Source organism: Notechis scutatus, chromosome 2 (assembly GCF_049901735.1).
Source record: "Notechis scutatus isolate UNSWTSFEM ecotype Mainland chromosome 2, rNotScu1.2, whole genome shotgun sequence".
Classification (NCBI taxonomy): domain Eukaryota; kingdom Metazoa; phylum Chordata; class Lepidosauria; order Squamata; family Elapidae; genus Notechis; species Notechis scutatus.
In genome coordinates this window covers 99698369-99722905 of record NC_142010.1, presented here as the reverse complement: position 1 = coordinate 99722905, position 24537 = coordinate 99698369, and the positions used below count along the sequence as shown (strand labels likewise).

At 37.7% G+C, this 24537-nt stretch overlaps 1 protein-coding gene across 2 annotated transcripts in view; it reads left to right on the top strand.

Moving 5' to 3' along the window:
• Positions 1-18602, top strand: part of FABP6 (fatty acid binding protein 6) — a 35643-nt gene extending 17041 nt beyond the window's left edge. The window contains exons 1-4 of one of the 2 annotated variants that reach the window (XM_087955515.1): positions 12462-12685; positions 13325-13500; positions 17129-17218; positions 18411-18602. In XM_087955515.1, the coding sequence (XP_087811641.1) occupies positions 12619-12685; positions 13325-13500; positions 17129-17218; positions 18411-18464 (387 nt within the window). In that variant the 5' untranslated portion in view covers positions 12462-12618 and the 3' untranslated portion in view covers positions 18465-18602. Of the gene's footprint in view, positions 1-12461; positions 12686-13324; positions 13501-17128; positions 17219-18410 lie in introns of those variants that run through there. The other variant, XM_087955514.1, reaches the window with a different exon arrangement.
• The last annotated feature ends 5935 nt before the right edge of the window (positions 18603-24537 follow it).

Genomic DNA, 24537 nt, shown 5'->3' with positions numbered 1-24537 from the left:
AGCAATGGATCATGCCCAGTATTTCCTGGTCGAATCACAGACAACTACAATGATCTAATACATATCAATTTTACAGAAGACAATGTTGAAAAAGCACTACGCAGTCTAAAACCATCTCTATCTATTGGACTGGACGGAATATGTGCCTACTTCTTAAAAAAGCTATCCACTGCCATAGCCGAACCTCTAAGCATAATCTTTGAAAAATCTTTCAGGACCAGCTCCTTGCCAAACCTATGGTCACTAGTCACGGTCATCCCCATCTTCAAAAAGGGAGACCCCAGCCTAGTTGAAAATTAAAGACCAATCTCTTTATGCTGCATCATCTGTAAAGTCATGGAATCAATTATTAACCAATCTATTACCCTCCACTTAGAGACAAACAACCTACTCTCCAATAAACAATTTGGTTTCAGGAAAAAACTATCCTGTAATCTGCAACTCTATCTTGTAATCTGTAATCTGCAAAAACATGTGGACTACACAACTTGATCAGGGCAAAGCAATACACGCAATCTACATAGACTTCTGTAAAGCCTTTGATTCAATGGTATACAACAAACTACTTCTAAAACTAAAATCTTATGGTATCTCTGGACAGAAGCATTCCTGTCAAACAGACAACAAATTGTCAGAATTGGGAGCGTCCTATCAAATTCTGTACCTGTCAACAGTGGTGTCCCCAAGGCAGTGTTCTAGGACCAACTCTCTTCATACTCTACATAAATGACTTCTGTGATCATATTAAGAGCAACTGCGCTCTCTTCGCTGATGATGTAAAGCTATTCAACACCACAGGCAATACTGCTACCCTTCAAAAAGACCTTGACTATGTATCAGAATGGTCAAACAAATGGCAACTTCAAATCTCAACAAATAAATGCTCTGTCTTACGTACTGGCAAAAAAAAAATCAGAAAATAAAATACAAGCTGAATAGTCAAGACCTTGTTGATGATCCAAACTCTGTCAAGGACCTTGGAGTACTCATCTCTAATGAGCTAAGTGCTAGAGCCCACTGTAACTACATAGACAAAAAGGCATTAAGAGTTGTTAACCTAATCCTACATAGCTTTTTCTCTGGTAATATCACACTATTAACTAGAGCATACAAAACATTTCCTAGACCAATACTTGAATACAGCTCATCAGTCTGGAACCTGCATTACGTATCTGATATTAACACAGTTGAGAAAGTCCAGAAATATTTCACAAGAAGAGTTCTACACTCCTCTACTCGTTGCAGAATACCTTATGCCACCAGACTCAAAATTCTAGACTTAGAAAACCTAGAACTACGCTGCCTTCGGTCCAATCTAAGTATAATATATAAAATCATACACTGCAATGTCCTACCTATCAATGAATACTTCAGCTTCGATCATAACAACACAAGAGCAAACAATAGATACAAACTCAAGGTTAACCACACCAAACTTGATTGCAGGAAATACGACTTCAGCAACCGAGTGGTCAATGTCTAGAATACTCTACCTGACTCTGTGGTTTCTTCCCCAAAACCCAAAAACTTTAACCTTAGACTGTCTACTATTGACCTTACCCCTTTCCTAAGAGGTCTGTAGGAGGTGTGCATAAGCATACCAACATGTCTACCATCCCTGTCCTGTTGTTTCTTTTTATTTTTCTTATATGTATCCATTTCATGTATTCATAACTGTGTTTATACTTATACCTGTTATCTTGTAAGCGATTGACAAAATAAATAAAATAAAATAAAGAAAACAGTGCACTATTTTTGAAAAGCTAGAATTGTGCTCTATGCAAAACTGTTAGAGAAACTGTTCTCTGTACATACATATCTGTAAAGTTCTATTTAGGTTAATAGGATCTAATAGTTGCAAAGTACCATGCTTAAGATGTTGAATCTTCCATTGTATTTTGATACAGAGATCAAAGAGAGCTGGTTTCCTTCCAGTTACATGGTATGGCAGGTGGTTGAGGAACAGGCAAAATTAGTGGTTGAGGAACAGGCAGAATTAGTGGTTGTTTGGCTTTTTCTTACATGCTATGGTAATGAAGGAAACCTAAAGTCCTTAACTCTTCTGGTCTAAAGTAGTCTTTCTTCTTTTTCAGCCAGGACTTTTGCCATAACTTTATGAACCACTTTGACCCTTAATTGATTGAGGTGCTTGTAGGTTGAGATCTGTCTATCTTCCATTTGTTGCTTTAGGCTTTATCCCCTCCATTTGGTTGAAGATCATGGCCCTCTGCAGCCATGTTGGATTTGGTTACTGAAGAAACTGGACATTGGTTTTTGTGAAGGCATTTGTCTCAGCAATTCCTGACTGGTATTTTGCATCATGCTAACCAAGTCTTTGAATTATGGGTTTCATATTCTTGAAAAGAATCCTAATGTCATTATTTGGCAGGTAGACATATGTTATACAGAGGGTTGATTTACATTGGTGTCTCTTGCTAACTAGGTCCCTATGGGTGCATTACAAATTTATCACTGTTCTGTTGATGACAAGTTTTGTATGGCCCAGAGGTTTCTTGGTTTTATTACTTTCGTAAACTGTCATAAGAGCGCTACAACTATTACTCTTGAATGGTCAGTGTTTCTGGGATCAATCTTATGCAGCTCTGATTAGTTCCCATAGATGTTTGTACAACACACCATAGTTGCCCATGTCATCCTTGGAGGTGATAGGGCAGCACAATTTTACTTTCTCCAATCTGATGACTTCGCCATCATTTGGTTTGTGGTGATTGCTATTGTCACTCCTAAGCCGAAAAAGTCCATTCAGGTGCATGTGTTTTCCAGGGCTGCCCACCAACTATTTTTGGATGTTAGACACAAGTAAGAAATAGATTCATTGATCCCTCACTATCTTGATCACTCACATGCCTACCCTTTTTGTGTGTTTGTTAAAGATAATCTTTCTAAACATGACCAAGCAAGGAAAGCACCCAACAAAATGCCAACAGGGAAGGACATGGAAAAGGAATGGAATAATTGTTCTTCTGGAAATCTGAAGGAAAAGGATACAGAGGGAGCTGAAGTTCTACCACTGGACTTTAGAAGTCTTAGAGAAAATTGCAGAACAACTCTGAGAGCACGGACACCATCACACAACAATATTGGAGATTATGCAGGTGAGGGCTTAAGATTGGTGTCTGTTTGCCAAATGTCAATATCAGGTCTACTTTTTTCTAAAACTTCCTTGTTACTCCTATTACATGGGTACTTTCAGAAGGTATAGTGGACATCATCTGTTTTATGATCATCAATTACTTATTCCAAGAAAGATCTTCCCCAAGGTGAGATTTCTGAAGCTTTTCTTACATTTTTAATGGAAGCCTTCCTTGGAAAAAGCAGGAGGAATAGCCATATGGTACAATCCTTGCCTCATCCTCCCCGCCCAAAAGCAAAGCAATTAGCAATCAGGTAAGCAAATTTAATAAGAGGCCTGGTAAAATTCCAGGGCTTCCACGAACGATGGGAAGTCAGAGGAGCTTCTATACATAGCTGGGCTATTATGCTACTACTACAATGGTTTGCCTATAATAACGTGCGAACGTAGGCACTTGGATTCAACCAGAAACTGTTAGGAAGTCCCAGAAAGTAAAGTGCAATGTTAACATGTGATATATGTTTGGCAGGGTAGCAAAGGTTGAAGATGAGCACACATGAGCTTCAGTCATGAACCACACTACTTTGACATCACTGCTGATGACTGCAGAAAGGAAGAAACCTTGTGCACATTGTACGGAAGCATGGTGCATAATTCAACATCTTTCTCTTCCCCGGTGCTTATAGAATGTAGAGGGTAAGATCTATCTGGAGGAAATGCAAGAGGATGTGCCTGAGTTTGGGGAGGAGGAAGAGGATGCAGATGTGCTATTGCAAGACAAAAATTTTGATCATGCCCAGCAGGTTCCACCAAACAATTATGGTGATAGGTTCTTGCCCCAAAACCAGTCGTGATCTGGAAGGGGGATGCAAAACATTCCAATTATACCAGTCATATTTACTATGTTACACCATTTGTCCTTATAAATGGGCAAATATTAAGGAACCAAAAGTGGAACATGAACTAGAAAGAGAGGTGGAGAGCAGGGAACTAAGAAAGAACACGCCCTTGACCAAGATTTGGAGCCCAAGGGGATATACAACCAGGTCTGAGCCTGCTTCCCAAGTTTGTGTTTACATGTTTTTATGGAGGTCTCTGCATTCCCTCTTAATTAGTTGTAGATATCCTTTCAAGATGCACAGATTGGTTATTAGTATTTCTTTTGCTGATCTGAGTAACAAGCTGGAACAACACTTGTATACGGTAATCCCTATGAGATCTTTGGTATTGGGCATTGGGTCCAAGTAATGCATAACACCACATTTTGCTGCAGGAGAGGTTAGGAGTTTTACATAACTATACAAACTATTTGCAAAATCTCTGCAGGGTGGAATACAGTCCACAAAGGGTGACCTTGATTGAGGTGCTTGTGGTGCATTTGTATGTACATGTGATATACATATCCATAGAATTAAGCACATAAATATTACATATATATTTCTCCATGTTAATGAATCTATATGTACAAATATTTACACATAGGAAGCGTGTGCATATCAAAGTAGTAATGGGCACAACGTATCTGGCAGGCTTCAGGGTGGAAGCAAGATTGATTGATTGATTGATGCTCAACATTACTTATTCATTCATTGCTGAATAAGTAGAGATGTTCAAATACACTCAATGCAAATAAGTACTGAATTCCACCCATGTTTATGTTTGTGCTCTGTCACAGATTGTCCACCGTTAAATGGGAACACTCAGGATTACTGACATGCTGTATTACCCACCTTCTTTGAGAGCAAATGGAATCACATGACACACCAGCCCTAATGGTTTCCTGCAACCGTGAGCCATGCTCCTTTCTCATGGAAAAAACACCCAGTGCTTCTTATACAGATTTGGGCAATCCCTCATTTCTCTACTGCACTAATGGCTTAAAATCTGTTTCTTTATTTCTTCTTTCATTTGCAATGTGAATTGAAGATTTGAGCTCCTCCTTTAATTTTAAGACCCAGGAAAGGCAGCAAGCCAGCCACAAGGACATATTCTCCTGGGCTCACATTCCCCATGTAGATGAGGAGTCTTCTGCTTCTCAAGAAATGCAGTTAGCGAGAGCTAACTTTCCTATTGTGACCCAGAGTTCCTTTATCCTGTGAACATAACAAAGGGGACTGCCCCTCCAGCAGGAACCTCCCTCCTAGTATCATTAACAGAGAGAATATTTTCAGGGATTGCCAAACAGGAAATCAGCAATTGTACCTTGAAGCTTCTTGCCCTCCACTAAATTTCTGTCAGTGCCATTTTGCTGATCCTGCAGGATAACATCACCCTGCCATAGAAGGCTGTAGCTCAGTGCAGAGTGGTGTGCCTCCCAAATGTTGTTGCAGAACTGCCCAAGCATTTATCACAGCAGCTGCACATTTTTCTGTGCAACGGGCAGATGTGCTCTCAGCATTGCCAACGTGCCTTTAGTCTCCCGAATGGATGTGCCACAGTGTTATGACAGTGATTGATGACGCAATTAGAATTTTGCTTTCACCTGTCAAGAGGGCCATAAGAAAGGCTTCACAATCCCTCTGAGGTGAGGGATACACATGTGATGGAAAATCCTTACCTTGCAGGGGTGGGGCGGGGGGAGGTTATCCTGAAGACTTTATTTCCCCCATGATGAGTCTTTCCAGAAGAATGGGGAGCCTTACTACCCTGCTTATTTGGACTTTATTTTGTTCTCCTTTATGCACGTTGCAGTGAAGTTTCAAGGTGATTTGTCACCGTTTTTCTCCAATTTTCTAATATGTAAAGGGATAAAGCCTCTTTTTTAAAATGTTGTCAATTCAGTTCTTGGTATTTCCCACCAGATGGCACCATCTCATACATTTATTTTAATTGCTCAGTGGATACATCACTGATTTCACTGAGCATACTTCCCTTCCAGATAGATTGGGCTACAATTATTGTAATTTCCAAATAGAAGTGGAATCGGGCATGTTGGCTGAGAACTATAAAAAGACCAATGAAGACACCTGGATCTCATTAGAACAAGAAAGGCCAGCAGATACGATTTTGGAATGACTTTGAAGTCTTAAATAATACCAAAGGCAAATTCAGTTTCCAAGCTAGAATTGAAAAGATGTTGCCCTAGGGCCTTTTGTCACTTGCACCAATGTTAGCATGAGCATGTCTCAACAATCTCTTGTTTCTGCCCGTGTCCTCATGACATGCCTTTATCTCATCCTCAATTTATGCCTCAGGTTGTCTGTAATTAATTTGGTATTAAAGTATTGCAGGCAGCACATCTTGATATGCTTAACCTAGTAATCATCCCTCGGCCTGTTCAGAGTGGGGTGGGCCTTGTCCTAATTCTGGTTTCTGGGAAGTATCATCCATGGCCATTCTGCTTTGGAAAGTAAAACAGCCAGTTTCTTTCAAACTGGCTCCTCCCCCCAGTCCCCACCCAATACAAATTGGTCTTAAGTTTATTTCCAGCTCGGACACTGGAATCAGCCTGTTGAGCAGCCAATCAGAAGTGCCCCGTCTGTGTTTTTGTGTACATGATGAAACAAGAGATAATGTCTTTCTTTCCACCACTCCACTTGCATCTATCAGCTGTTGTGTGGCTGACTTTTGAACATGGTTTAAAGCTCTTCTGGATGCTATGATGGATTGTAAAGCTGGCCTGCCCAATAGGTAGCCAGATGACTAGGGTGGGGGTGGGGGAGGGATGGCGTGTCCATTCATTTTTGTAAGCCAAAAAACTTTTTTTTTTTGCAAAGAAAATACAACCTGGAACCTGAAAGGAAAGGAGGTAGAAGATGCATAAAATGAAAAAATTTTATATTGATCCTGGTTTTCATTTTCAGTTTTGAATGTGAAAGGGACAATTAATTATCTATATAAATTATGTTAAAAAGAAAAAAATATATACAATTAGTATTGGACATAATTATTTCCAGGCTAATGGCTACGCTTTGCTGTTGAATGGCATGCCAGATGTAAGGACTTAAAATGAACTTTTGTTTCCGTTAACATGTGATTAAAATTAAATATGGTTAATTTAAATACAGGGAGGAATACTGTTTCCCCCTGCAGTCATATATTCATAACTTCTCCCAATAATATGGAAATCTCAGAGAGCTGTACTCAAACCTTCCCAGGTATAGGTCACCCAGCCCAGGACTTCTTATTTAGTGTTATGTGAAACTCAGCCCTTGTTCAGCGGTAAAATTGTAATTTGTCCACTCTTTCCCAAATCTGTACTGTACTTACTATCCTAGTTTCAGAATATACAGTAGGATTGAGGAGGAACCCTTTTTTGTATGAAATTCTCATTTTAAAAGTGGTGTGCGTGTGTGTGTGAATCATTGCATTCCTGAAATTCATTCCATTCTCTCTTAAGATCCACCTCTAATTTTGTTTGCATCAAGGGAACTCTTAACCAATTGTTTATGTCTGCTCCTATTACCTCCTGTGGATCCCATATGCAAACAGGATAACTCTTGTCTTTTTCAGTTCATACTCTGGGTAATAAATACTAAATCCAGCCATCTTGGCACACATCCTTTAAAATAAGGGTTTTCCTCCGCCATCTATCTTCATAGCTGGACTTACATTGAACAAAGTAGATCATGCTAGGTTTTGCCTACAGAACATCTGCTTTTACAACGTCTTTCCATTATTTATGAAAACTCTGGGTTCAGTTTTGTGTTTTGAGTGCTGCCAACTACTACATGACAACAGTTTTGTCGTATTTTTTTAACTCCATCAGGAACCTACTGCAGAAAGTTGTAATGGGCTATGATTGTAATGCCATTGGTATTTGGATTATTAATGTACATTATTTTTCTTTTCATACCAAGAAATGTGATGGTGTCCAATAAACTGGAGAGGAGTTGCTCATCTCCAGTTTATTGGACACCATCACATTTCTTGGTATGAAAAGAAAAATAATTTGAAGTGATATCCCAATAAAAGCTGAAGTTAGCAAAGGGTGGGATGTCAGAGAAATATGAATGGGTTTGTGTTCTTTTGAAGGAACAGATTCTTATTTTGGTGTTTTGGTTTATCAACTAGATCAGTTTCGGCTATAGAATCAGGATGCCTCCTACAGGAATACTGGGTTCTGAGCATTTCTAGCCATACCTTTTTTCATGTTGATTACAAACTCTGGGATTTATTGTCCTGCTTATTTGAAAGGGAATGGGTATATTAACAATGCAAAATGGATGGAATCAAGATTTTAAAATAGTTTTCTTTTTTCTTTTTCTTTTGTGGGGATGAGTGGGCAAAAAGTTCCAATGTCAACTGAACATTCACCTGTTAAATCCGTTGTATCAAAATATGTATTTGAATTCATTTTAAAAGCTTTTTTACATGTCCATATGATAAAGGATCCCTTCATTTTATTTATTTATTTATTTATTTGATTTGCCAATTGTTTACAAGATAATAAGTATAAGCGTATACATAGTTGTGAATACATGAAATGGGTACATATAAGAAAAATAAAAGAATAAGAGAAACAATAGGACAGGGACGGTAGGCACGATGGTGCGCTTATGCACGCCCCCTGCGCTTATGCACGCCCCCATTTGTTCCCATTTCCAATGGATACCTCTAGTTAATTTCTCTTGCATCATGCTCCAGGTTTGCTGCTATCTAATGAGGAAGTAGTATTTTATTATCAGAAGATCTCTGCCATTCTGAAAATGGCAAAACTTTCAGAAATTGCCAAAGTGTTATGGGTAAGAGCATTTCAGTTAAATTCCCATTCTTTTCCATGAGAAACTAAATGTGTGGAGGGATTATAAAGACATAAAATAATAATCATGACAATAAAAGTGGATAAGGTAACTATAATTTCTCATTTATGGTAAGGAAGAGTTTTAATGAATTGAGTCAGCTTTTTTCATTGCTGTTAATTTTTAACAATTATCTGAAACACCTTCCAAGCTCTGACTAAGGATAATTAGTGAAACTCAGAAATACTTACCTATAATACCTGCAAGAGAAATAACCTTGAATTTAAGGTAAATTTCCCTAAAACTTTAGACAGAAAAAAGGCTATATCCACTTACAGAAATACTGTACACTACCCAGGTTCCCCACCATCACATGTTGCCATCTGGAGTTGCCCATTCCTGATGAACCCAGTTTAGAGATTCCATCCTCACAATAAAATGGCTGCATAAACTTCACTTGTATATGTACAGTATATCTGCATGCATTTATATGCATGGGCCAGAGACCACCATGCCAAAAAAGATAGAACCAAGCCAAAACTGTAACATTACTTACTGAACATTAATTGAAATTAAATCTGTCAGATAAGGTATCCTAACATAAATCAATCCATTCCTTGGCATGTATGCACACAAGCAAACTATTCTGTTGCAGAGAGACTACTTTTGAACGCATATCTACAAGTACATACAGCACATGCACACACTACAAAAATCTGTTTAGCCCAAGTTATTCCTTGTAAACACTCGAGAAGAGATCCCTGGGGCATTGTACTGTCTTTTCTTACAAGAGGGAAGTAGATTGATCCATGCCTTAATGGAAGGAAGGTCTACAGACTCTCACCCTTATGTGTGAAGAAGGAAATCAGGAGTAAGATACTCTTCTCAGTCCTACTCAGAGAAGGGATAACCGTGACTTCTCTCTGTCCCCAAAGTCTTTTGCTTTTATTATTTGCAGCTCCTTAGCCATTCAACTCTCTTTCAGCCATCCTGTTTTCAGGCTGTTCTTTTGGAGGAAAATTAACCTTGTAAATACTGTCTGCACTTGTGATGTATTTATAGCAGGTCATGAAAGCACTTTTGTTCACAGCTATTTGTTGGTCATTTTGACCTAACACCTTTTGTTTTTCACATGGGGAAAGTGAAGAATGTCCCGCTAGGCCCTTGTGAAAGAGAAACAGATCTTCTTAAAGAAGAAAATGTGAAAAGCCACTAATTAGGCTATTTTTGTTTATGGATCGTAGTCAATGGGTCTTGCATGAATGCTGTCACTCTTTATATTTGTTGCTAAAAAATAATAGTTCCTCAGCATGAGTTACAACTAAATGAGGTGAATAAGGAAGGGCACTAGAAGAGGCTGGGGATAATGGAGAAAGATTCCTGTAGCCAGATGTGCCCCATTCCTTCTGCAGCAATAGGTTTGGCAGATGTTGCCCCTACTGATTGGGAATATGCAAGAGAGGGAGAATGTTGTTTTGAGGATAATGTATAAAAAGGGGCTTTGCTCACTGTTTGGGTTTTTGGAAGGATCCGAGGATGATTATTATTGCATTGGTAGAAGTCAATATGTTAAACTGTATAGCATGTATTATTATTTATTAATAATAAAATAATTGTAGAATAATAATTAAAAATATTTAAAATATGCTTGTATGTAATTTTTTTATATCTTTGAGTGAATGTTGACTCTTGGTGATTGCCTGCATGCGTCCCTGCAGAGTTTGTTTTGGCAAGATTTTCAGAAGTGACTTGCCTCCTTCTTTGTGCCTAGAATAGGACTGGTCTCTAATTCAGTATCTGATCTTTAACCCAGCACCTTTAACCATTATTTTAAGTTGGCTTTCAGATAGACGGATGGATGGATGGAGAGACAGAGAGAAGATAGATAGATAGATAGATAGATAGATAGATAGATAGATAGATATAGATAGATAGATAGATAGATAGATAGATAGATAGATAGATAGATAGATAGATATAGGTATATGTGCCCATATTAAATTCCATTTTAAACTAGGTTCTTTAGCCAAATTGCTAAGTTAATGATTACTTTTTTAATACCATAGCAAGTTCAGATTCCAAGGTTTACTCTCTTCAATCTGCACATCCCATATTATAACAAGGTGGAGTGGGGTGTAATGGGGTGGAGTGGGGTGTAATTATCCTGATTTTCCGTTGTACTCTTGGGTGCACATATTCTGTTTTGTATTTTTTAATGAATGAAAAGGAGATAGAATGATTACCACTATTGTTATAATTAAGCAGTCATTATCTGTAACACATTGAAATCGCGGGAAGTATTTGGTTATAGTGGAAACAGAAGTTTTATTGCATGCCCAGTAATGCAGATAGCTGGGCTTCTTTGGAAATTATTGGGAAAGAAATTAATATTTGACTCCTGTTCTCAAGAGAATGTTATCCCTTGAAAATGGGGGGTAAAGTTTTCTTCTGGTAAAGATGGGTTGAGAGAACATCTTATTAATGATTAAAACAATGCAGTATAATTTTTAAAAAGAAGACAACAGATGCGGTGGTGGGATTCAAATTTTTTTACTACCGGTTCTGTGGGCATGGCTTGGTGGACGTGGCAGGGGAAGGACACTGTAAAATCTCCAGTCAGAGGTGGTATTTGCCGGTTTTCTGAACTACTCAAAATTTCCACTACCGGTTCTCCAAAACTGGTCAGAACCTGCTGAATATACCTCTGCAAGAGCGCCATTTACCTAGCATGAGCTGTACTTGCAAATTAAAGGGTTACCACTGAGTCAGAACCGACACAATAGATAAAACACAGGCAATGGAGCTCACAGATTTCTTGCCCATATAATTTTCTGTTGATCAGAGGATGAGTAGATAGTGGATATTTGCATATTATTTTTTATTCATTGAAATCTGTAACAGGATACAACTGCTGCATGGATTTCAATATTGCATTGCTCAGCAAGCCACTTTCTCTACCCAATTTGATTACTACAAGGGATTTTAGATACTGCAAAATGCAGGTATCCTCAAGCAAAACAAATGCTGAGCGATGCTTCCTGATCCCAAAGACTGTTCAGTGTTTGAGAATAATTTGTCTTCGCCTCCCAAGACCTGTAGTTATGGAATCAGCAAACAGTTAACTCAGGGGAAATAATAACTGAGCAATGCATGCAATGAATGGCAATATTGAGATACTCATATTTTCCATAACCATATCTGAAAGGAGATTGTATACATGTATGATTATCTTCCATTTAAACAAAAAATTAGGTTTGGACAGCAAACTATGTAAAAATGGACGACCATGATTCCCAGGAGGTCAGAATACTTTCCCCACAAATAAAGACTATTCATTCTAGAACTTTTTAGTCTGGATAAAATAAAATTTCCCCTAAACTAAAAAGGATTGCTTAGATGGTTTCTGAAAGATACAGAAAAAATGATTTTAAGAAAAAGGAAAGTTGAGGATTAATATAGCACTGTAAAATTTCTCTCATAATTAGCCAAAGTATAATTTCTGTTTTTTTAAACGTATAATGGTGAATTTTAAAAAAAACCCATTATCAATTTTGACATAGTTCAGGTAGAACGTTCCAGTATTTCCAAATACGGACCTGTCAGAATGAACTTTTTTACAAGGTCAATAACACCAGGGTTAGTGATTCATGCTAAATTATACTCCAGTCATTAAAAGAGTTAACTTCCTTTTACAACTCTGTGAGGACATCTGTGGGGTGCTCAGGTGGGTAATCTGAACTAAGAAAGCCTTATATAAACTGGGGCTTTCCATTCCTGGACCAAATCAGAATCTTCTTCATCAAGACTTTCATCTGCAAGCTTTTCATTGCCGTCCCGCAGAAAATGAGTTTCACTGGAAAATATGAGATGGAAAATGAAGAAAACTATGACAACTTTATGAAGCGCCTAGGTGCGTGTGTACATTTTTTTCTCTTTCATTAATTAGATGTTTCTTTGGCTAGATAAAGAGAGTTCTTGCCCTGGGCATTTCAAGAGAAAAACTTTGTTTTTGTATTAACTTTGTCTAGTTAGTAAAATAGCGTGCAAGCTTTCAGGATTTTAATGGTATCGGGTTTTTTGGGGTGTCGGTATTGGATGAGGGCAAAATGTACATCAGTGCTGTAGAATCCCACAGTGTCTGTAGGATTTTTTCTGACAGTTCAGATTTTTGTAATTCAAAAACTTGCACCATCTTCTTTTTCAGATACATTAGACTGAGTTATGAGAAAGCTTTCATCAGCAGGCAGGAAAGACTGCAGATAGGTATTGTGGCTACTGGTTAGACAGTCCCTTTTTTATACACTAATAATCATGAAATGTAACAAGTTGGCTCTACCAAATCAATACCTTTAGGGACAAACTTCCCATATAAGAAAGGTGACTTTTCATTACTATCTATAAATATGAATTCAAGATAAATGTAAACTCAAAATAAAAAACACTAACTTAAAAAAAACACTAATTAAACAGCAGCACTTTTATGGACCCTTATAAACAATTAACAGATGCAGTGTTGATTAATAACTGATTTTTATTCCCTCTCTGTTAGGTCTTCCTCATGATACAATTGAAAAAGGAAGAAATTTCAAGATCATTACTGAAATAGCACAGAATAATGATGAATTCACTTGGTCTCAGATTTATCCAGGAGGGCATACTTTGACTAATACGTTCGTTATTGGCAAGGAATCAGAAATGGAGACAGTAGGAGGCAAAAAATTCAAGGTAAACAATTGTTTAGCACCATGACCTCCATCTTGCAGATTTGGACGACCCTGTTCCTTGATGTTCCTGGTCCAGATCTTAAGTGTTTATGAAATTTGAAACATGAGCAACAATTGTTAGGGTTCCAAATTTGGAATCTTGTGCGTTTGAATTCTCTTTTTTTACCCATCCACCCATCCTCAGCACTTCAGACCCTATTGACAGAAAGTTATTTCTTGGCCTTGATAAAAATGCTATCTGCAGATCCTTTGGCCAGCAGAAAAATATATCGGTACAACACTGGCAACCCTCACTGCCACTCCATATTTTATCATAAGCACCATGCCAGGAAATGGGGCAGCCTGTACACCTATAAGGTACTCTTAAGAACAGGGATTAGTGAATTTGATTGTCCAAAGGCAAGTGGTCCTGGAAACCTGTACCCATGCAATGGAGGGATGGGGTGTCCCTGCAGAAGTGGCCTAAAGATGCCACAATGGTCTCATTCTCATAAATCAGCTGAATGTAGTGATATGCCAATAAATGTATAACAACTGGGTCTGGTGGGTCCTTTATCGCTTCCCTGCTAGCCAACAAAATGGGCATTGTGGATCAGCTCTGCTCTCAACCAACTTGCAAAATTCCCAGAAAATGAAACAATCAGTTTTTATGTGCCAGCTCCAGCACACTGTGACTGTGACACAAACTTGAATTGTATTAGATTGTAAACATGGCAAATTACCCCAGCTTGTTGCCTACTTAAAGAGGAAAATACTACATATCTATGCTGGAAGAGCATAGATGACTTTAAGTTGCTGTAGAAATAGGTTGGGGTGAGATGAGGGATATCATGAAATCATGTCAGAAAAAAAGAGGTTGCTAGGATATATTTGCGCTATGGAGTAGCTGCAGCTTTGGTGCAACATTTCTGTTTCTTTAACACACTGTTGGATCCCAATTTATTTATACTGTACTCAATGTAGTCTGTATGAAACAAATTGAACTTTGGAGGTCCAGTGCCAGTGATTTTTATGGCTATTATTAAATCCAGTCCAGTTTGTATAATTAATTTGCATTTGTTCTTTCCAGTAGTGGTCAAAAAGCTCTCTTAAAGCAAGAGTGGATTATGGATTTGGATTAGGATGCCCATAGGTCTGCCTCAGATATGGATAATTAATGACCTGTATAAAATCCCGGGTTGCAGAAAGTAACGCTACTGACTCCCTATGTTGGAGACCAGATTGGTGCTTCCCCCACTAATGACAATAGAAAACCAATTATAAGTAGGAGAACTAGAAGGAAGACAACTTGACTGACCAAGTTGTTCCATGATTCCTTATTTAATGTGGCTTATTTCTCACAGGGGAAACTATAATTTGCAAGAAGGTTAATGCATAGCTAGCAGAGATTGCTTTCCACATCTTCCTAGGGACTGCTCAAATCAGTAATAGAAAGCAAGGTTATACTTCTCACACCTTTCTCCAGCATTGGATGAAATCATTGATTTCCTATAGTTTGCTAGGTGGAAAAAAGGATCAATATGATCTTGAGAAAAGAGAAGTGCTCGAATGATAACCAATAAGCTATTATGTGCCTTTTGAAGACATCCTATCTGAATCTACATCCTTCCTACCTTTTACCCAGTTGCAGAAGTTAGCATTACCTGTAGAGCACCATGGAGGAATCTACAAATTTAAATAACTCTAGAAATATAGTGGAAGAACTTAGAAAACACCAGTGACTTGGAAACAACTTCCTGCTATTATATAAAAGCGATAACAGTTGGAATAAATGTAGCAGATATGAAAGTTAAGTAAGTCAAAACAAAGTTAGCAGATGAGTATGATAAAAAAGAAAGCTGGGAATAAGTTAGCAGATATCAAACCTACAGGCTGTACATACTACATACTGAAAAAATACTGTATACCAAAAATATGAAAATCGTACATTTAATTTTGAATAGCTCTGTTTTTTCCCAAAATGATAGCTTTCCAAGTAGAGAGAATAGCGGCACCTCTGTTCATTTTTCTTCAAGTTCCAATTCATGTAGCACTGTCTCCTGTAAAAGAGGCAACAATAAAGAGGAAAAAAGTAGTTTCATTTATCACCACCTCACTATTCTGAGATACTTGTAATCTTTTCAAAAAAAACAACAACAACCCCAGGAGGTATGGTTTTGGAGAAGGAATGTGTAGACTGAAATACACAAGTCGATCCTCAGTCATAGAAATTAATGTAGTGAATTTGGGCCAGTCTTCGTTCTTTCAACTCATTTTCATAAGACTATAAAGATTCTTATAAATTCTTGGTCTGGAGTTCCAAGGAACCTTTTTGTGACCAAATATTCTAGGATATAAGCGGTTATAATACAATAATAGAAAAAAAAATTGAGGCTCTATATGTAGCTTCAGTACAGTTCAGTGGTGGGATTCAATTTTTTTTACTACCGGTTCTGTGAGGGTGACTTGGTGGGCGTGGCATGGCATGGCTTGGTGGGCATGCCAGGGGAAGGATACTTCAAAATCCCCATTCCGTCTCCATCTCACTAACCTGCTTTCCAGCTCTGTTCTCTTGTGTAGGGCAACAAAAGAAAACCCATCTGATCAGCTGGGACTTGGTAGGCAGAGAATAGATGGGGGCGGGGCCAGTCAGAGGTGGTATTTGCCAGTTCTCCGAACTACTCAAAATTTCTGATACCGGTTCTCCAGAACTGGTCAGGACCTGCTGAATACCACCTCTGGTACAGATAATCCTCGACTTACAACTGTTTAGTGACCATTCAAAGTCACAATGGCACAGAAAAAAGTGACTTATGACTGTTTTTCACAGTTACAACCTTTGCAGCATCCCTATGATCATGTAATCAAAATTCAGAAGCTTAGCAACTGGTTCATATTTCTGACTGTTGTTGTGTCCCAAGATCATGTGAATCACCTTTTGCGACCTTCTGACAAGCAAAGTCAATGGGGAAGCCGGATTCACTTAACAATTGGGTTACTAACTTCTCAACTGCAGTGATTTATCTTACAACGGTGGCAAGAAATGTTGTAAAAAAAGGACAAAACTCGCTTAACAGATGTCTAACTTGACAACAGAAAGTTTGGTCTCATTTGTGGTTGTAGCAGGTCAAGGACTATCTGTATACTGATTACTCTTGAAAAGAGGGTTGTAAAAAAAAAAAAAAAAACCAATAAACCAACCCTAAATTAAAAAAACCCCCCCCCCTAAACCCCCCTACCCCCAACAAAAAAAAAAAAAAAAAAAAAAAAAAAACCATAAAAACCCCCCCTCTTTAAATTTTATTTGGTTATACTCAGCTAATATAAGCCACTCACCCCTTTTATGCTAGAAGAAGCAACCTTCTACCATTCATCTCTGCTTACGTATTAGTGTGTTAGGGTTGTATTTTTGTTTTTGATACATGAACATGGTTGCTAAAATAAGACTCCAGCAACTGCCTGAACAAGTGCTAAGTGCTTACTAGGTTATTTCTAGCTATTTTTTTGTAGAGTTGTTCTCAGGTATACTTTGCAATCAAAACTATTTTCAGTCCCAGGGAGGATTCCTCCTGCCCAAGAAGATTTCCATCTAAATGCTATTGAATGAACTTCAGTCAACCAGATAACTAACGCATGCCAATCTGTTTCAGGCAATAGTTAGAAAAGAAAATGGCAAACTGATTGCTGACTTCCCAAACTACCATTATACTGCAGAAATCGCTGGGGATAAACTTATTGAGGTAAATCTTGAAAAATAACTCTTAGAAGTTGGAACATGTGATGTCAAAAAGACTGACAGAAATATATTAACATGAAAACTAACTCAATATTAATGTCTCTGGAAGGAGCAAGAGTAAAAGGATTGTACAGCATTGCTGATTCCAAGATAAAAAAAGTCCTATAGACAATTGGCTCAATATACTTGCAGTGGGATTGCGCTGGCTCAGCAGTTAAAAGACGCTGAAAACTGACAGTCCAGGTTCGAGACCCAAATGCTGCATGACAGAGTGAACTCCTGTTACATGCCCCAAGTTCCACCCACCTAGCAGTTTGAAAAGATACAAATGCCAGTAGATAAATAGGTACCACTTTGGTGGGAAGGTAACAGCGTTCCGTGAGCCTCGGTGTATTAGTCATGCTGGCCACATGACCATGGAAATGTCTTCAGACAATGTTGGTTCCTTTGGCTAAGAAATGGAGTTGAGCACCGCCCCCTAGAATTTGACATGACTGGACAAGGGAAACCATTACTTTTCTTTATAGTTGCAGTAAATGGATCAGTAAATCAAAGAATAAGGAGAGAGTAAGGAGGACTAAAGTCCATGCTTTGTAGGCACATTCTTTTAAAAATGTGATTGTGATAGTCTCCTTCCATGTACTTAGTGTAGCCAAAGTAGTCTGTCACCTGCTGAAAATAAAAATATAAAAATGCAACATATGAATAAACTATAAAAAATATTTAAAATGTTTGCTATGAACAGAGATAAAAACAGCTGACTTATCAAGAGTTTGTTAAATTTTCTTAAGAAGCTTTATCAAGTCTTGACCTGGATTTACACAAATCCTCTTTTTTTATAATCAGACATTCTAGGAAATAAAGAGACCTGTATGAATTAAGGTGCAGCAATGGAGAAACTGGCGTTCTAAAATGCCTTGATGAATTTGATTCATTTGCTCAGCCATAAAGATCTAATGAAGAATTTCTAAGTCATTAAGAGTTTCAAAAAAAGAAAGCTTTCAGCTGTACATGTCAGGATGAAAACATGGTACTAGTTATAGATTTATTTATGAAAATGTATATGGTCACCCAAATCATTCTCAGTGACTCAAGATAGCTTAAATATATGTAGCAGATATATAGATATTCCTCTATAGATTCAACAAAAAGTATTTTAATTTGTTTAATAAATTTAATTTATTAATTCTTTTAAGGTTTCTACAGTTGCTGATATAACCTTCAAGAGAATCAGTAAGAAGCTGTCATAAGAGATTACTCGGAGAAGAAATAATCCAGTCCTTAGCCATACTGGAAACAAACAAAGTTACAGTATATAAAGTGATAAACCTTTCTTTAAGTCTGTATTTGCTTTGCAAACAAATAAAATAAATCTTTTACTTCCCATATGTAACTGCTCTATTTTTCCTCTATATATCATGTTGGTGGACTCTTGAATTATTATCTAACTATTCCTAATGAAGAGCAAGATTTCAGGCACTGCTGTGTGGAAACCTACTGTAACACATGTGATAAAGAGTGAATTAACACTTTTCTTTTTGCCATCATTTTGTGGCTGTTTTCCACCATGCGCTATAGCAAAACCAAGCAAATTACATTTTGGCTTAGTACATTCTGTACTTCCAGCCACAATAGTTCATGAAACATGTTTTGGAGCATAGTGTGATGTGTGATAGCTTTTATAAACCATCTAATACAGGGGTCCCCAACCGCTGGTCCGTGGACCGGCACCGGGCCGCGGAACAAGCCTTACCGGGCCACTGGTTGCTGCGCCGCCATCTTTTTGGTAAAAAAGCAATTTTTCGTCAAAAAATATGGCGGCGCCAGCGCTTCCGGTGAGCTTTCTGGGTAGAAAGCCGGAAAAGCCGAAAAAGCTCACCGGAAAAAGCTCACCGAGCGCTGGCGCCGCATTTTTTGACAAAAATCACTTCGGTGACGCCACCGAAAGTGATTTTTCAAAAAAGATGGCGGCGCCAGCTGACGCCGGAACCGGGCGCTGGCGCCAGCTGACGCCGGAACCGGGCCGCGGCGTTAAAAGGTTGGGGATCCCTGATCTAATACATACGATTATAAACAAATTAGTACAAAAAATTATTTATAGCAATGTGAGCCTGGTTTATCTATATATATAAAACTTAAGAAGAATGACTTGTGGTCATTTTTTAAAAAGTGGTTATTGTACATGTAGTGTTTCAATTAATCATATAACTTGTAAGAAAGCCTTCCGTATTGCTACCTATAGGACACTGACATATTCAATCATAACAGCTACTTTTACAAATCCTACATTTTAAAAACTGTATTTCATTTGCCATATCTAGGTGCTAGCTTGCATTATTCTAATTTCAAAATAGTATCTCAATTGTTCCATGTGTTCCAGCTAGCTTGAGGTCTCATAATGTTTTTTGTGAGTTGTTTTGTGCATGACAAAGAACAGTGAACATGGTGAAGTATTTTTCTCTTCATAATGAATACATGGTCATTGGTGACCATTTGCAAAAAAGTGAATATTGTGATGAGAAGCTGTGATCCTACATAGGGATCACCCACAATATTATTAACAGGTCATATTTTTTAAATTTGTCTTCTATATTCCCATTTTAGTAATCTCAATTTTGTTGTCTTCCATGCATTCAGACTGTGTATAACAAACAAAAATTTTCTAACATTTCATCATCTAAAAGTTTATCCACTGAAATCTGTATCCTTCTAAAATATTAGTTACTATTATTTTAGTCTATGTTCAAAATAACTTTTAAGATTAGAAAAAGTTATAGCTGGCTTAGCCATTTTAACTCTTTTCTGTGTGGTCTTTTAGTTTCCTCTAGTGTCCATTTGTAAGTTCCTAATAAGGGTTTAATTCTGCTTCAGTTGTTTCCCATTATTAGGTTAGTTATATACTCGCTTTTCAAACCTTATAGCAAAAATAATCAATACGACAAATCTCTTAATCTGTTTAAAACTTTCTTAAATCAAAATGCTTTTTTCTTTTTGCCAATTGTATATTGGTTTAAATTCTTAAGTATTTAACATTTCTGAAATCCAAAGAAGGTAAAACCTGCCAGGTATCACATTAAGCTTGCTGTTTTGATGGCCTTTAATATCCATAAAGTGGTTCAATTAAACATTTCCAAATTTGATTAAAAATGAGTTTCGCTGGTTTAATGTTGTTCTTAAAGGCTCTGCAGTTGCTGTGAGCTAAGATGTCATCTTCCTTGGCTCCTGGTGCTCAGACCCATGGGATACCACTGTTGTATGCTTTCCTCTTAGCTGCCATTCACAGCACTCATGGGTGATCTCCCATCTTTCCTTCTCTGGAGAAATACAGAGGATCAGTCCACTTGCCGATCCTTCCTTCTTCACAGTGATTGTTGCCACCACTTGTTCGTGGAGACCTCTTCAGTCTGTCATGACTCACCCTGGAAGCTGAATATGATTTGACTTCTTGAAATTAAAAATGCATACCACAAAGCACAAATAACTAACATCTTGTTACTCAGAGGAATCAGCCAGTGGTTTTCTGCTATCCTTTTGCATTTTCAGAAGACAAGACAAGGCACAGTCCAACACCGCCCTCTCCGTGATAGGAAAGCTATGTGTTGAAACTCAGTCTTACATTGTGTCACTTAGCAACCAAGCCTGGGCATGTGTTCCAACTAGTAGCTCAAAACGTGCCAATCCTTTAAACTCCTGCTTTCCTATGTAGATGCTGCCACATTTCCATCTGAAACTAGGGCTTTTTGCTGTCATTCCACAAAGCTGCATGGAATGATTTGCTCTATTGCACCTTTATACAACTACCAGTTTCTCTCCCCCCCCCAAAGGCCCACTTGTCCTCCCTTGAAGATGGTACTCCAACTCAGACAAGAAGTAAGTACTTTGTTTCTGACTGTCTAGACAGTGCACCAAAAAGGAAGCTTCCCAGCTAGCACAAAACAAACACCCTCCTATCACCCTCCCAATCAACTATAACAAAGAAACTCACCATCAGTCTGGAGAAAAACCGCACCACGTCTAATTCTATATTCTGAATACAGGACAATTCCCTTTGTTTTCAGTTTTGAATACACTTGTGCTGATATCTTCTGTGGCTGCTTAGCGCAAATCAAATCTGAAGTTATATTTAATTCCCTCCTATAGTTGTTTCTTGACATTGACAAGCAGTTGAGGCTAAAAATATTATTTAAATCTTTTCAGTGTTGGGAGAGGAAGATTGTTTGAGCAGTCATAATTTTAATGCAAAAAGAAGTTTGCCTTCCCTTGTAGAAAAAAAAAAATCATCAACAGCTTTCAAGAAATGTAAAGAAGATAGAAATTTCTGCCCCAATTAAATGTTTTGAACACTAACTATGGGCCTATGTTTGTGTAGGTTTTCAGAGAAAACTGAATTTTAGAACATGTCTCCAACATGATCCAACTCAAGTAATACATTAGTTTAAGTATGTGTCTGATCCTCTTAAGAAATTCCACTTTTTATATTTGAATATATGAATGCAGAATTTATAAATATACTATCAAATGTGTTGATCGGTATATGTTACACAGGCATCAGAACACGTGAGGCATCTGTTTGCTAATTACCCCTGGTTAGGAAGGTGCTAGCCAAAAAGCTACCCTTCTCATGACTAAAAAACTGCTAAGTCCCTACTAGAGGTTGATGAAAGTTCAGTGTGCTTTGTCAGATGTTCTCTCACACCTTTCATAGGGAAATAAAATTAACATTAAAATAAAATAAATAAATTCTGGCCCTATCAGCTTCCAATGATTAATATGTTTTATATACTAGAAAAATCCAGTTTGGTCATCATAAAGTGATTTATCAATTATTTATTAATAGGTAAGAGTTGAACAGTGCATTTTATTTATTTATTTTATTTATTTTTAATTTTATTTATTTATTTATTTGATTTGCCAATTGTTTACAAGATAATAAGTATAAGTGTATACATAGTTATGAATACATGAAATGGGTACATATAAGAAAAATAAAAGAATAAGAGAAACAATAGGACAGGGACGGTAGGCACGTTGGTGTGCTTATGCACGCCCCCTACAGACCTCTTAGGAAAGGGGTGAGGTCAATAGTAGACAGTCTAAGGTTAAAGTTTTTGGGGTTTGGGGAAGAAACTACAGAGTCGGGTAGAGTATTCCAGACATTGACCACTCTATTGCTGAAGTCGTATTTCCTGCAATCAAGTTTGGTACGGTTTACTTTGAGTTTGTATCTATTGTGTGCTCTTGTGTTGTTATGGTTGAAGCTGAAGTATTCACTGACAGGTAGGACATTGCAATGTATGATTTTATATACCATGCTTAAGTCAGACCGAAGACGGCGTAATTCAAGGTTTTCTAGTTCTAGAATTTCAAGTCTGGTGGCATAAGGTATTCTACAACGAGTAGAGGAGTGGAGAACTCTTCTTGTGAAATATTTCTGGACTTTCTCAATTGTGCTAATATCAGATACGTAATGTGGGTTCCAGACTGATGAACTGTATTCAAGTATTGGTCTAGCAAATGTTTTGTATGCTCTGGTTAGTAGTGTGATATTACCAGAGAAAAAGCTACGTAGGATTAGGTTAACAACTCTTAATGCCTTTTTGGCTATGTAGTTGCAGTGGGCTCTAGCACTTAGATCATTAGAGGTGAGCATTCCAAGGTCCTTTACAGAGCTTGGGTCATCAACAAGTTCTTGACTATTCAGCTTGTATTTTATTTTCTGATTTTTTTTGCCAATATGTAAGACAGAGCATTTATTTGTTGAGATTTGAAGTTGCCATTTGTTTGACCATTCTGATACATAGTCAAGATCTTTTTGTAGGGTAGCAGTATTGTCTGTGGTATTGAACAGCTTTATATCATCAGCGAAGAGAACGCAATTGCTCTTAATATGATCACAGAGGTCATTTATGTAGAGTATGAAGAGAGTTGGTCCTAGAACACTGCCTTGGGGGACACCACTATTGACAGGTACTGGATTTGATAGGACGCTCCGATTTTGACCATTTGTTGTCTGTTTGACAGGAATGCTTCTATCCAGTTATTCAGTTGTCCAGAGATACCATAGGATTTTATTTTTAGGAGTAGTTTGTCGTGTACCACTGAATCAAAGGCTTTACAGAAGTCTATGTAGATTTGCGTCTATTGCTTTGCCCTGTCGAGTTGTGTCGTCCATATGTTTTTGCAGTGTAAGAGTTGTAGATTACAGGATAGTTTTTTTCTGAAACCAAATTGTTTATTGGAGAGTAGGTTGTTTGTCTCTAAGTGGAGGATGATGGATTGGTTAATAATTGATTCCATGACTTTACAGGTGACGCAGCATAAGGAGATTGGCCTGTAATTTTCAACTAGGCTTGGGTCTCCCTTTTTGAAGATGGGGATGACTGTGGCTTGTGACCATAGGTTTGGCAAGGAGCTGGTCCTGAAAGATTTTTCAAAGATTATGCTTAGAGGTTTGGCTATGGCAGTGGATAGCTTTCTTAAGAAGTAGGCACATATTCCATCCGGTCCAATAGATAGAGATGGTTTAGTGTGATGTGTAAATCCTGTCACATTCTTTCTCTAGTAGAAACGTATACACAATCCTAGGCTCTTTTCAAATATGAAATACTATGATGTTAGTTCAGAGAATTTATCCAGGTTCACTGTTTGAATTAACTCCTTGATTGATCACCATATTGCCTCCAATCTAATACCCAAGATGTAAGTATGTAGAGACTTCAGCATTAATCTGGTGATGAGGACCCAAATATTATTTTGGTGGGGGGCAGAGTACAAATTGGTAATTTGCCCTTCTCCCTGCCCTGGTGGTAGATGTAATTATGCTACATCATAGCCAGGGACAATTCATAGACTCTGAGGTTCATCTGGTCCGTAACTTATTATGGGGTGTTACATCAATCTAGAGATTTAATTGAAAAGGTGGCTAGGGAAACAATCCAAGCGTTGGAATCAGGGTCCCATGTAAGATTCCTGCTGTTATTACATTTTCAATAAGCTATCCTCTGGCAATAGACTGCTTTATACTCTGTGCTTCTTTCATGTACTAAAATTGTAATGTCACTTCTTCAGATTTTCTCCATATCTTCATTTCTTTTGCTAACATAAAGCATTGCTTTAATTTCCCCTCAGAAAATAACTATTACAGAAAAAAGAAAGAACATAACTGGTTGTGTTCCAAATAATCTCTTGGCAACTCTTCTTTCTGGGAAGCTTAATGCTTGAGATGAAATTCAGGAAATGTATTCCTGCCATCTTCTGGAATTATCTTTTCTAGCTTCTGTGTTTCTTCAAACGCCATGAACCAAATGTTATAGAACAATTCTT